General features: G+C 32.9%; 2 protein-coding genes across 4 annotated transcripts in view; both read right to left on the bottom strand.

The window, feature by feature from the left end:
* Window positions 1-4402, bottom strand: part of LOC124365971 — a 117188-nt gene extending 112786 nt beyond the window's left edge. For all 3 annotated transcript variants that reach the window (XM_046822131.1, XM_046822149.1, XM_046822140.1), the window contains exon 1: window positions 3666-4402. In XM_046822131.1, coding sequence (XP_046678087.1) covers window positions 3666-4402 — 737 coding nt within the window. The remainder of the gene's footprint in view (window positions 1-3665) is intronic.
* A 106-nt stretch (window positions 4403-4508) lies between these two features.
* The window catches only part of LOC124368637, a 39832-nt gene continuing 30792 nt past the window's right edge, over window positions 4509-13548 (bottom strand). Inside the window, exons 3-5 of the mRNA XM_046825911.1 lie at window positions 8242-8401; window positions 6146-6363; window positions 4509-4794 (exon numbers count right to left, since the gene is read on the bottom strand). Coding sequence (XP_046681867.1) covers window positions 4509-4794; window positions 6146-6363; window positions 8242-8401 — 664 coding nt within the window. The remainder of the gene's footprint in view (window positions 4795-6145; window positions 6364-8241; window positions 8402-13548) is intronic.

Below are 13548 nucleotides of genomic sequence, written 5' to 3'. Positions count from 1 at the left end.
CTATAAGTTTTAAAGTGATAAATGGAGACAGCATGGCTTCAAAAACCATATTCTTGATAAGTAATTATATTAAATCCAGTCTACAGGTATAAAAATAAAAATATTTAACAGATATAAAATGTGATATCGTGTTTTTCCAGCAGCCTAAGTAGTATATTTCAAACACTGTATTGATTCTATGTGGTCACTGTTCTGTGACTTTGTAAAACATGAATTTATTTATAATGAAATGTGGTGAATGTCTTACACCGACGTACCATGATACTATAACTAAACGTCAAAGAAATGAAGGATTCTTCAAATGATATTTTTCTAACATCAATGTACGGCAAGTATTATTTTTGCAATATTTACATAATTCAGCTTTTAATGTTACTTCAGCTCTTAATAGCCAATTTAGTCGTTATAAAACCTGGTTTAATTTTGGCTTCAATGAGAAATGAAAAAATACCAAATCCAACATGGCGGCAGAAAATTCTACCCTTATCAAAATAAAATCCAATAAATAATTTATGGATTTTAATGCACGATAGTGATATCTGTATACATCTGAAAATTTAGGGGGATTGGATTTTACACTTATATGCAATTTTCTAATACGGCTGAACTGTGGGCAATATTGTTTCAAAAATGTATAACAAAAGTTACATATTCGTCAGTTAATTATTCATAAAGGGTAACGAAATGGATACACAATTTCAATAAATGTAGTACAATGAAAACAAAAATCCATAGCGTTCTGTAACTGAATCTTTAAGTTAGGGATAGACGTGAACACCAAAGAAGTTACTTTAATATTCAACTCGCTCCTGAATTATTCACAAGGGTTATTTTTATTCTTGCCATTCCAGTCATATGATAGCCTTTGAGAAATAACCAGACCACAGTGAATGATGCAATTTTCCCAAGCCAATCCTATTACTTGAGCAACAAAAGCTTTACAGAACGAGGTCTTTTTTGTTTAGATTTTAGGTGTTATTTGACTTTAACCGTTGTTTTTTGGGACACTTAGGACACTTAACCTCACAAACACTTAGGATTTATACTTTTCTATGTCATATTAAATACACATACTCGTATATTTAGATTATTCCCTATATTTAGTGAAGAGGAAATTATTGCAATTATTAAGAAAACCAAATCTGTAAGTTCTATGGAAAATATCAATTTTGAGTCACTTAACTCAAAAACACCGATTTCCGAGAAGATGTATGTCGGTTAAGTGCATACAAGTGTAATTTACTAAACTTTAATTTCAAATTTTAAAGTAGGTGCACTTGATAAAAACTCGTAAATTATTTATTTTTTAGGTTTATTTATCTTCCAAGAACTTACGATATAGAAAGAACTTTAAATAGTTTTATAAAATTTGCATTTATTATAACTCATTATATAAGTAATAACACACTAGGCATAACTAAAAACATTATCGTTCAAAAATTATTTAATATTGTAACGTACTTAAATGTTAAAATAATTTTTAATATTACTTATATTACACATATAAAAAATTTAAATCTACATAAGTATATTATAAAGTTGAAAAAAGGTTGTTGATAGTTGTATTTTTGTATTGTGTATTTTTTTATAACGCTGCTTTTAGAGAGACTTTAGGATGGTTAATAATACATTTGCTCTATATAGGACATAAGCAGCAAGTTATATTCAACCAAAAAAACGTGTCTTTTCCAAATAAAAATTTAAGTAGCTGATAAATTTTTTAAACTAAATTATATTTTTTGATAACTAAAAATCTACTGAACCTTTAGGGTTAAAGCGGATTTTTACCATACCTTAATACTTTAAATTAATAAATACAGTAACATTTATATAAATTTTATACTAATGTAGCATGTAAATACAGAAGTTATAGAAGTGAAGGGTTCTTAAAATGACACTGTGTTATAACATCATTGAAAGGTAGTGTTATTTTTGTAATATATATATATATATAGATCCTATGTATTAACAAAATAATCCAGAGACTTTAATATCTCTATTATCTTTATTTACTAACTATATTACATGGTCTCCAACTACAGTCCAAACAATTTAAGATTAGGTTTGACAGTGACAAAATGAATGATGTTTTCAAAACTCCCAGACAACTGTGCCACTTGTATTCTTACTAATATTTACAAATATAAATGCACCAGAATTACAATGTTGTTATAATAATTTCTCAGGGCTTCTAAAAATCCCTTGTATTCACTGTCAATGAGTAATAAAGAAGACTAAATACTCTTGTAATATGAAGGAACATTACTTGAGCTATATGGAATATAAGATTCTTATTACATTGTTATTGAAAAACGTTTGAGGCTTATAAAAATAAATATACAAGACCTGTAAATAATTTTAATTTGGACTTATAGTTTATATATATATAATTCAGATTTTAAATAGTATTTCATCTATAAATAGGCAACGAAGGATTTATAAAACTGGTTTAGATTTGATTTCGAGTTTAGCATAATGTTATAACTGTCCACGGCATTGAGTTATGGTTACATAAACAACAATTACGACTCATATACGTCTACTAATCTACGTCAGTCTTCACAGTGCGACTGTCATTACATTACTGTACAATAAGGAAAACGTAGAGTAAATGTTAATGTTTTCATAACATTTAATTTATCACATTTTGTTTTTATTTTATGCAATGCCTTATTTCGTGGTTGAAGTAAGAAGATTTCTACAGCTATGTATTTCTTTGTAAAATTGAAAATGTAAACTTCGTGTTGATCTAAGTTTAGAAAAGTGAGATTTTCTAGAAATAATCGTATTTAACTTTTGGACATTAATTAACTAAAACAATATTGAATAATATATTTCAATAATATATTATTTGAGTTTTCAGTAGTACTTTTTTGTAGGAATGAAAATCTGAGTTATCAATACAATATAAGTATATAATAAGCTTAAGCTTATTGGATTATAAATACCTGTATTAATTTGCCTACTTTATATATGTCAATATCGTGCCTTTAGAATTAATTGACAAAAATATAGGAAATTAGCAGCTACAACACTACAGTTGATACACCTGTAAAATCTCTAGATACTTAGCTTTTAACGTTGTCATCTATATTTAACTCATCTTTAAGTTCAAATAGAAAGAGCATTTGTTTTTGGGAAAAAGTGCTATATAGTTAATATTTTTGCTATTTTTATTGTAAATAAAAGACAATCCTACTGAGACAATATGGAGCATTCTGAACCATATGAGGATACGTCGTGTAACTTCGATTAGACCCCAACTGAGGTAGACTGAAAACTTTCACCACCAGCCCCCCTCCCATTACACTTCATCATCTACCTCCAGTAGGCTCCTGGAGTATACATCGTTTATTGATTAGATAACTGATATCAAACAACATCTAGAGCAGATACTCTTTGGTTTGAGCTACTGGGAAATTCTATTCTGAGAAATTGCAAGCAAGCACCCCACTTACATTCTCCAAGCTGTGGAAATTTTAGGAAAGAATATCCAAAATATCCAAAATTTGCATAGAGTCTTCTTCAACGTTTAAATTACTAGTACTCTTGCTTACTGATACAATCTTACGTCGTATAATATTTGAATAGTGCAAAAGAACTAAATTTACTACCAAAAATGCTAATGGGCTTAGTCAAACACAACAATGTACGATTGTACATACCTGACAAGGTAGTGGGAGAAGTTCCTCTGCCAGGCAGGCGAAGAGTGCCAACAGGATTGGGAACTGGTGACTTCCGGTGCTGTAGGTTCCTTCAGTCTGCACTTCCGGTGAAATGTGCGCCTCAGAGATTCCACCAGTAACTTTACAACGCTTCGAACAAGATGGCGGTCAAAACGAAGCGGCACAGCCCGTACACCCAACATCCCGACAGGTAGAGCCGGTACCTTGTCACTGATATCACTAGCTTTAAGGTTATCACTATCTCTGTTTCTAGCAGATCTCGTCACCACCTTGCGTCCACTTAGCCTATTATCACTCTCATTATTGCTTTTAATACTACCTAAGCTACCTAAAATAATGGAAACGTTTGAATTTTCAACGAGGTTCATAGAAAGAGGGATATTGTGAACTAGATCCAACATTTGATTCTGTGGTGAATTAATTCCACTCCATAGCTTTCGCCTGCTAGGAATCCAGACGAAATCATTTGCTATCGTTGTATTTTTTAATAATCTAAGGCTACTTATAGATTGTTTACTTGGATCACTAACTATTTTATCTTTACTTCTTGAAGGTGCGTCTGTATTACCATTTACTCGAATCGTATTTTCACTTGAAATATTATATTGTTCAGCATGACGAATATAAGTTTTAGTCTTGTTGTTCATTGTTGACGATAAACCGTTTGTACTCGTTAAAGAATTGTTTGTGTTAAAATCTTTCGAACTATTAGTCATGTCACTATTGTCACTTGGTTTGAAACCAGAAACGGACCTTTCTCCATTTACACCAGAAGAGTTCGATGTAAAGTTACTACTTACAATACGTTCTCCCAGCAAATATTTAAAAATATAGCTTATATAATCTACACCGGTCGTAGGGATGGTCATTGTCACCACTTTCCCGGGCTCTGCGATCCTTGCTTCGCGAAGTGTCCTCTGGGTAGAAGATGCTGAGCTTAGAATCGTTATGCGCCGAGATGGTCGCAGTCGTATCAATCCACAGCCAGACAAAGTTCCCCAACACCATGTTCAACTTCTGGGCCTCGTCCATGACTCGTTTGGTGGTATGACCGTCCATCATCAGCAGGACGACGCCCTTGGTGGAGTGCGAGACGTCTGAAAGTAGCCTGCAACATACAACTTTCACTGCAACCAAAGCTTTCACTTTGTCAAAAAACTCAGTTTTTAGACTAACTAATTTATATTATCAATCAGTACTGAGAGAGCCTTAGGCCTGTTACCACCATGGCAACATGTGGTTAGAAAATGAAAACTAAGAATACCTTTAGAAACGTATGTGCTAGAATTTTTACAAATGAAATTAACCTATTTTAACAAATAAGACACAATAGTGACTCCACTAAAATATTTAAAATTAATTTTAACTCTGAAAAATAAAATAGTTCTAATTTTTAGGCATGCCAAGAACTTACTGGATGATGTTAAACAATCATGAGAATATAAGTGTTACCTATAATTACCGATTTAATCAATTATTGCGCTATTTTCCAGAATAAGAATAACTTATAAAAGATTGTAATAATTATTATACTATTTCCCCATCCTTGTGTTATAGTTACAGGGAAATAACTATCAATGGTGACTTCCGAACTACCGCCGTCCAACAATGGTCGGATATGCGCGGAGATTATATCATCGGTAGAGACCGATGATATATTCTCCGAAGCTGCCAAGAGCTCGCTGTTTTTCTTCACCATTTGCTCTAATTAACAAGTCTATATTATAGAATTATTTAACGAATTTTTATCTTATATATATATATATATATATATATATATTATATATATATATATATATATATATATATAAAAGATAAAAATTCGTTAAATAATTCTATAATATAGACTTGTTAATTAGAGCAAATGGTGAAGAAAAACAGCGAGCTCTTGGCAGCTTCGGAGAATATATCATTGGTCTCTACCGATGATATTATATATATATATAATTATATATAATATTAATAAATACCAGATTATTAAACTAATAATTTGGGAGCCACGTGATTTTTATTTGCTCATGGCATACGAAAATTAGATTTTGTTATAAACATAATTTATGAAAAAGAAATTGTTATTTTACTAAAAAAATTCACTTATAACATTAAGATGTTTCATGCATAAAAAACAAGTCACTAGCTGAAGATATGAACTGATATAGATACTATAAATATTTCACATTTTTATCTTTAGCAGTTGTTATTTGTACCTGATAAGAAAGTTGGTTAAATTTTCTAAATTAAATGCCATTATTAAAGTGATGTTTCTACTTTTTTAAGGAAAAAAGTTATAACTTATTTTTTTAAAGGGAAAGTTATATTAACGGGCTACGAATTTAACATAAAAAATAACTTGCTAAACCAAAATCGTACCACATTAATGTCCAGTACCTTTAAGTATAACGAGTAAAACAAATAATCTTTATACGTTCGATTATAGAGAACGAATAAGTGTGATTCACCTGAATATCGCATGCCTCGCAGCGTCTTCTCTTAGGGGAATAAACCTGGGAAGAAGAGGTGGAGACCGCAGAATATCGGCAGCATCTCTCCTTAGTGGGAGTCCGGTGTACATGAGGGTGAACGTGTGCCAGTGAGTGGCCAACAGAAGAGACCGGAGACCACGGAAGAGATCGTACAATCCGGCGTCCAGTCGCACCTCCAAGCGTCCTAGAGGTTCCTATAACAGTTTTCATAAGGTCAAGTGAGGAATTGAAGAGTGAAAAGGTAGATTAAATCATGGTGAGCTTGTCTTAGGAGGAGACCAAGACAGAAGTCATATAGAACGAAGCATATCATCTGTCTAACATATCCATATGGATTCTTGTGTCATCAAATGATAAAAGATAAATATAAATTAAAATAATGGAAAGCTGATGTTTGCCTCGTATATTTGACAGTTGACGTAAGATCAGAAAACAAAAACTAACGTATATTTAAATAATATTATTTGTGTTTATTTTACTTATCAGAGTAGTTGTTTGTTTAAACTTGTTCGGTTTTAAATACAACGACTAATTCATGTATATGAAGTTTCAAACAATACCTTAGACAATGGAGCAAAGATAGGATAAACGTATTTTAATCGATTCTTCAGAGTTGATTTAAGTTGGAAGAAACACGATTTTAATCAAAATTATACTTCACCATATCAAGGTGTAAATAAAATTGTAGATGGTTGTTTGGTACATAATTTACATATTTTGTTTTAGCTAATTTCTTCGTACTCCAACAATTGTGAAACAGCTATTACTTTAATATTTAGTAAAATCCAAGACGTAAAGCTCACAAGAAGGGTCTGTCAGAGTAGTGGGAACTAATTTGTGGACATTGCCCATAAATCAAGCAGGCAATGTCAACTGTCAGGCGACCACAAAAGGTCACCCCGACTCCACCGGTTGTGGTTTGGCCTATTATTCAAATCGAACACTGATCCACCGATAGATGGCTCTCCAGCCCCAGATGATTTTCATCACACGACTCTCTATCCATTAACCATTTCTGCTTGAACGACACTTTAACTTAATTGTGTGTGGGACCTTTCTACGCACAATAAACAGTCGTTATCAGCGTGGTTTATTGTCCTTCTGTAAACTATTAAAGAAATAAAAAAATCTTTACAAAGTATATATCTCGTATATATAAAATATATGTAATTAATTACTGCATACTATAGCACTTGTTCCATGTAAGTGCGATAAAGTTGTAATTTGTAATTATAAATTGCTAGTGTTACGTAGTGCCAATATATCAATTCTTAGATTACAAGGCCAGTTTCATAATTAATTACTTGTTTACACACTTATATTCTTGAAATATTTTGACCTCTCAATTGGGATTTATTTGGTAAGCAGAAAATAAGTACTCGTAGAGTCTAATTAATGAAAATAAAATTGGGGAGAAATGAATTTATTACGGTTGTAAAGTAACAACATTTGATGTTTATTCAGCATTATTTGAACAGAAACATCCCAAAAATAAATAATCTAAACGTGCCACGCAACAATTCAAAAACTGCTCACGGACGCATTCATGAAGAAAAGTTAAATTGTTGTACACAAAGTACACAGTACACACTTGATCAAGAATAAGGTAGGAGACATATTACCACGCTTTTCATTTTAATTTGCCTAAATATAATAATATTAAATATTATTGATAATGTGATAACATTGTTCATGATATTAGTCTCGGACCCGTGTACAACGACAGATTCTAAAGTTTGGAACGAAATATAGATGAAGTCTTCCTGGTGCTATATTGGAGCGAAGTTTACGTTTAAAAATCTCCTCAAAGATAAACCCTCCAAATAAGAATTATTACTGTTTATTAAAATTAAACCTATGTTGTTTAGTTTAGTATCTGTAAGTAAAAGAAGTCGTATGTTTTTAGCAAAAAATCTAATAAAATATGATTTGAGGTTTAAAAATGCAGACCATACAAACTGTCGACCTTCAATATAGGCAAAAAAAACAACAACAGAATTTCTTACGAAATCACAGGACTAGTAAAACGCAGCTTACTTTAAGCTGAACATTTAACTGTCAAGTTCATTTACCCAGAATTCTCCAAAGCTTTTGATCGTGTAAGCCATGAACACCTGGTGGCCAAGCTCGAAGCTATTGGACTCGGCGGATGCCTCTTGATGTGGTTGAAGAGTTACCTCCGGGATCGTTCTCTTCAGGTACGGGTTGCTGGCTGTTTGTCGAAGCCTTTCTCTGTTATATCAGGTGTACCCCAGGGATCACTGTTGGGCCCTGTTCTTTTTTCTATATTTATCAATGACTTGGTCCAGCACACTCAGGGATCAAAAGTTTTACTCTTCGCCGATGATGCTAAATTCTTCAGAACAATAAAAACCTTCAACGATTGCCAAACACTGCAGAACAGTATTGATTTGTTGATGAAGTGGTGTTATGGTAATGATATGACATTAAATATTTCCAAATGCTCTGTGATGTCTTTCTCCAGACCCAGCACACCTATCATCTTCCCTTACATACTTGAAGATCAACCCCTCAAACGTTCTCTGATGATAAAGGACCTTGGTGTCATGCCTTCTCCACATTTAAATCCTCAAGAGCACATTAACTATATTTGTAAGAGAGTTAACCCTGCCCTGTATTTCATTATAAGGAACAACCGCAACATGTTCTCTATTCATGCTTTGAGGATCCTCTTCATTCATCTAGTCAGACCTTTACTTGAATTTTCTTCACCTGTTTGTAGCCCTTACCTGGTTGGACAGATTGATAGACTTGAGAACGTTCAAACCCGTTTCATCCGTTTGGTTGGTGTGCTTCTGGGTTTCGACTACCGCACTGCTCCAATCCTTAATCTACAACTTCAGTTGAACTTGATGCCACTTCATACGAGACGAATAATCAATGACTTACTGTTCCTGAGGAAGCTGATTAACTCAAACATTGATGCCCCGGATCTACTTGTCAAGTTGGACTTCCGCACTTCTCGACACCTGCGCCAAACCTATCTGTTCGCTAAACGTCAGTACTCAACCATATTTCAACTTGTTTCATAGCACTTTTCCTCGCCTACAATATTGTTGGCGAACAACATGCCGGACGACATTGATCTTTTCTTCCTTCAAAAAGAAGTTATTGGACTGGACATCACTGCATTGATTTTGTGTTCCATCTTTCTCTCTTATTTTTGATACTTCGTTTATGTTGTTCTGTAATAAATCTGCTCGTATTAGTATCTTTTAATGTGCTAATTTATTAGTTTAACTTTTTCTCGTTTGTTTATCACCGTCGTCAGTACTTATTACAAACTATAGTTTCATTTATTGTAATCAATATCGTTAATATTTATTTACATTATATATATTTTATTTTTTTGTTACTAATATTGTTAATATTTATTACTAAATTATATTGATTGTATTATCGTTATTCCTACTTTTAATATTTATTGTAAATTATATAGTTTTTTTCTTACTACTTACGTTAATATTTATTAAAAATTATATAGATTCTATTTATTGTTGTTAATATATCGTTTTTGGATTGTAAATTTATCTTCTAATTTATTGTTATGTTTTCGTGTATTAGTATTGAAGTCCAGTTGCATGTTTTGCTTGTCCTTTAGCTTAAGATTAGGATATGCAGTCCCGTTGCATGTTTGGCTTGACCCTTTATGTTTAATTTAATATAGTACATGAATTTCTTGTACATGAAATGAAATTATGTTGATTGAGAATAGGTCTTTTGACTGTTGGAAGGAAATAAATAAATTCCATTACAACAAATAATAAAAGAGAAATAAGGTTTTATTAAGAGCTATTCTTCACTTAAATTACACTAATCTAGTTATAAATGTTGAATAGATTTTTTAAATTTATAACCAGTTGTTAAATTTAATCATCATCAGATCATACTAAAAAGGTGGTTTTTTTGTTCTCTTAGGACAAGAAGCTTATAAATTGCACTTAGTCCTGTAAGAACCTTTGCGCTGCTTCCGGAGTTACAGGATATTCAGGTTAGGGAGTAAGGGCCGCCTCCTATCGAGATCCACGAGGAAGAATTAGGGCACTACATCTCAAAGTCATGTTCCGCCGGAAGAAGGGGAGGCCAGCTATGAACCAGCCTCTCCAGTCAAAGTAGGCTGGGAGTGGCACACCCTTATTGAGGCTAGCAAGAACCTCTGAAATTAGGGAACAAACCCCAACAACTTCAACAGTCATCTCCCACAGTAGACTAGACCTATCGAATTGCCCATGAACCCCAGAATCTCGACATTAATTTGTGGTTAGTGATGTGCCGCTCCTTGACACCTATAAGGTTGCCCAGATTTAAGTGACACATGGGTTTTTGCTGTGCTTAGTGGTGGGTTCAACTGGAAGGTATAAACCAGCCAGAAGTGATCCCTGCTAGGTCTTTAAGGTGGTTTAAACTACATTTAAAATATCATAAAAATACTAAACCCTATAGATATGAAATATGTAATGAAACGACACTTAGCAATCTTGCATTGAATTAAAATAGTACCGTTAGGTTTTTATTTTAAATTGAATAGTTATAAGTTAGTTTATAAGAGTTAGTTAGTATAAATTATTGGTTTCCTGATTTAATCTATTAAACAAGGAAACAGCCTTGTCAAGACACTTCGACAAATTTAAGGTCACGAAAATCTCATAGATAAAAATCCTGATTAAAATGTTTACATTTACAGAAGTTTGACTTTAACCCAAGAGCAGCGATGGCCAAGTAAACCTTGACCACTACGAGAGTTGTGGTGGCAACCAAGCACAACATGATTTACTGCCGTGCTCCCCGTCGTCTAAGGATAAGCTAAGCCTTACAGAAGAAAGGCTAAAGATGTGTCAAGACTTCTAACAGATTTCAATTGTGTTTGTTTTTTATTACAAAAAACAATATCTATATATGTATAATTTTGCTGTCGTTGTGTCGGTAAATAAAAAGGAGGTATGGGGGTTGATCTTATATTTAGATCGTTTGGTTTCCTAGATTTTAAGGTAAGCTGATTTGTAATTTAAAAATTTCTTCAATTTCATTGAGGTATAATTTGGTAAAATATTATTTTTTATACAGTAGGTTCAAGCAATAATAGAAATGATTTTGGGTATTTCAAACCGTATGTGCAGATCAAAGATGGAGGGAGGGAGGGAGGAAGAGAGGGAGAGAGAGAAATTCTTAAATTCACCGGCCCGCTTGCTGTTCAATAGGTTTACATTGGTGCTAAACCTCTGGTATATACGCCAATCTCTTTTTGGGACGATGTGTAGACAAACCATTGTGAGCGTACGCAAATATCTGTACAAATGTTCAAACTGTCCCAATTTTCTTATTATATTTACGATTAGTTTTATTCTATAAAAGTTACTGCATGCCTACTATGCGAGATACTCGGCTCGCTGCCTTTGTTTGTACACTCGGTAATCGTGTTTCGAAATTATGTATATCTGTAAACCTGATGCAGTGTATTGTATGATCTCGGTTCTCAATCCCTTTTCGCTATATTATCTTATTCGTTGGTTTGGTCTAGGCATTATATCAATATTTATATGCGCAGTGTCAGTATCGTTTGCCTCATCCGTGAAAAACGGATTCGATGTCCCTTCGACGACTGTCTGCCACATTGTGCCTAGTATACTTGTTTGTGGTTCCATTTGCTACGGGTTTTGTATATGTTCAATGTGCTCGCTTGTTTCCTAAAATTTTAGTCACGGACCTAATGGTTCATTGAACCATACTAGTTCCCAGTCTCTTCGTTTTTGTTCCTTCAGCTACTGTAAATATACCATAACAAAATGTAAGGGAGACCAATATCAACTTTATCCATTAAGCAAATTCCAGAATAAACTAATTGCTTTGAATTCGTCACTACTGCCTTTTATAATAAAAGTTTGATAATACTATTTTTGTCAGACTATGTGCATCACGCAATGACAGCTGATTTATTCACGCAAATACAAAGTAAAGGGACAGTGTGTCTGTAACTCTATCAGCTATTAAAAATATTGGCCATATACAGAAATACAAGCATATTCACAAACTTATACATTTACTAGCTGACCCGGCAAACGATGTTTTGACATATACATTCTTATTAGTATGTGCGAATGTGTTATATGTGTGGAAGAAGCATGGAGCGCTGTAAACGATAATGGAATTTAATAATTACAAAACAAAAATTCATATTTTCTCATTTAATATAATTGATTCTGTATGGATATTTATCATATATGATGCATATGATAATATTGCTAATTACAACATCAATCCTTTATCGCTAGCCAATCTTTAGCTAACACAAAGTGAATGATTTGTCACTCGAGGGCATGCCGTATATAATTGCTCGTTTAAAAAACAATACTTCTACACGGATACTTTTCTACAACCTACGGTGCAAACCTGTCTGAAGACTTCTGGTTAGTATGAATTATATTTCCGACGCTAATGTTAAGTTTCCCCTCTTCCCAGGATCAAGAAAACATTTAAAAACTTGTTTATTAGTGGTCATTGTAATTTACCTTGATATTAGTATATTTTCCCATTGCTGATTTATCCTCTTTTCAAAACAAAATATATACAAAATAGCTCTGATAACCCCACTTTTGTAAAGAGACAAATAATTTAGGTTTAATAACAGTGTTTAAGTGTTAAGTAGACGTCAGACTGCATTGCCTCTTATATCTGCACTTCTAGCAGTTGCACGCAATTTAGTAGGCATTGCACGTGTATGACCACTACTGGTTTGAGTGAATTTTATTTCCGACGCCAATGTTGGGTTTGCCTTGTTGCCTCGATCAAGAAAATAGATAAAAAGTTTATATGTATGGCTATTCTAATTTACTTTGTTACATAGTAGCATTATATTTTATATCTAATATTTAATATTTTATTAAAATTCACAGGTACACGTACGTTAACAGTGACACTACGCTTTTTTCCTTTTTAACTGAGAAACTTTGTTAATATTTTACAACATTTAGAGCTGGAATTAGTAAATTAATTCAAAAGCACGGTCTAGCGAATTTTCATCTAGCATAGTCCTTGCCGACTGCTTCAAAGGTAGTGTTCGGTGTCAAATTCTGACCATGTTATGTTTTGGGATATTTTGTAAAATAGATAAGTACTTACCTAATCGCCGAAATCTAAAACGACGTTAAAAATATTTTCAAACACCATAAATGCAAACAATGTATGTAAATGTATTTCATAACATAAGTAGGTTTTCCCATTATATGTTTAAAAAAACATACTATTGGTGGCATAAGAAGCTTCAATACGGTGAGGAAGGGATAGCAGAAATCCTTCCTAATTATCTTGCGATTTTTATTTACTCAATTAAATTCTAGCATAAATAAAAACTACTTTATACA

Source organism: Homalodisca vitripennis, chromosome 1, assembly GCF_021130785.1.
Source record: "Homalodisca vitripennis isolate AUS2020 chromosome 1, UT_GWSS_2.1, whole genome shotgun sequence".
In the NCBI taxonomy this organism is placed as follows: Eukaryota; Metazoa; Arthropoda; class Insecta; order Hemiptera; family Cicadellidae; genus Homalodisca; species Homalodisca vitripennis.
Note: the sequence above shows the minus strand (reverse complement) of the source record. Positions and strands in the feature narration are given on the sequence as shown.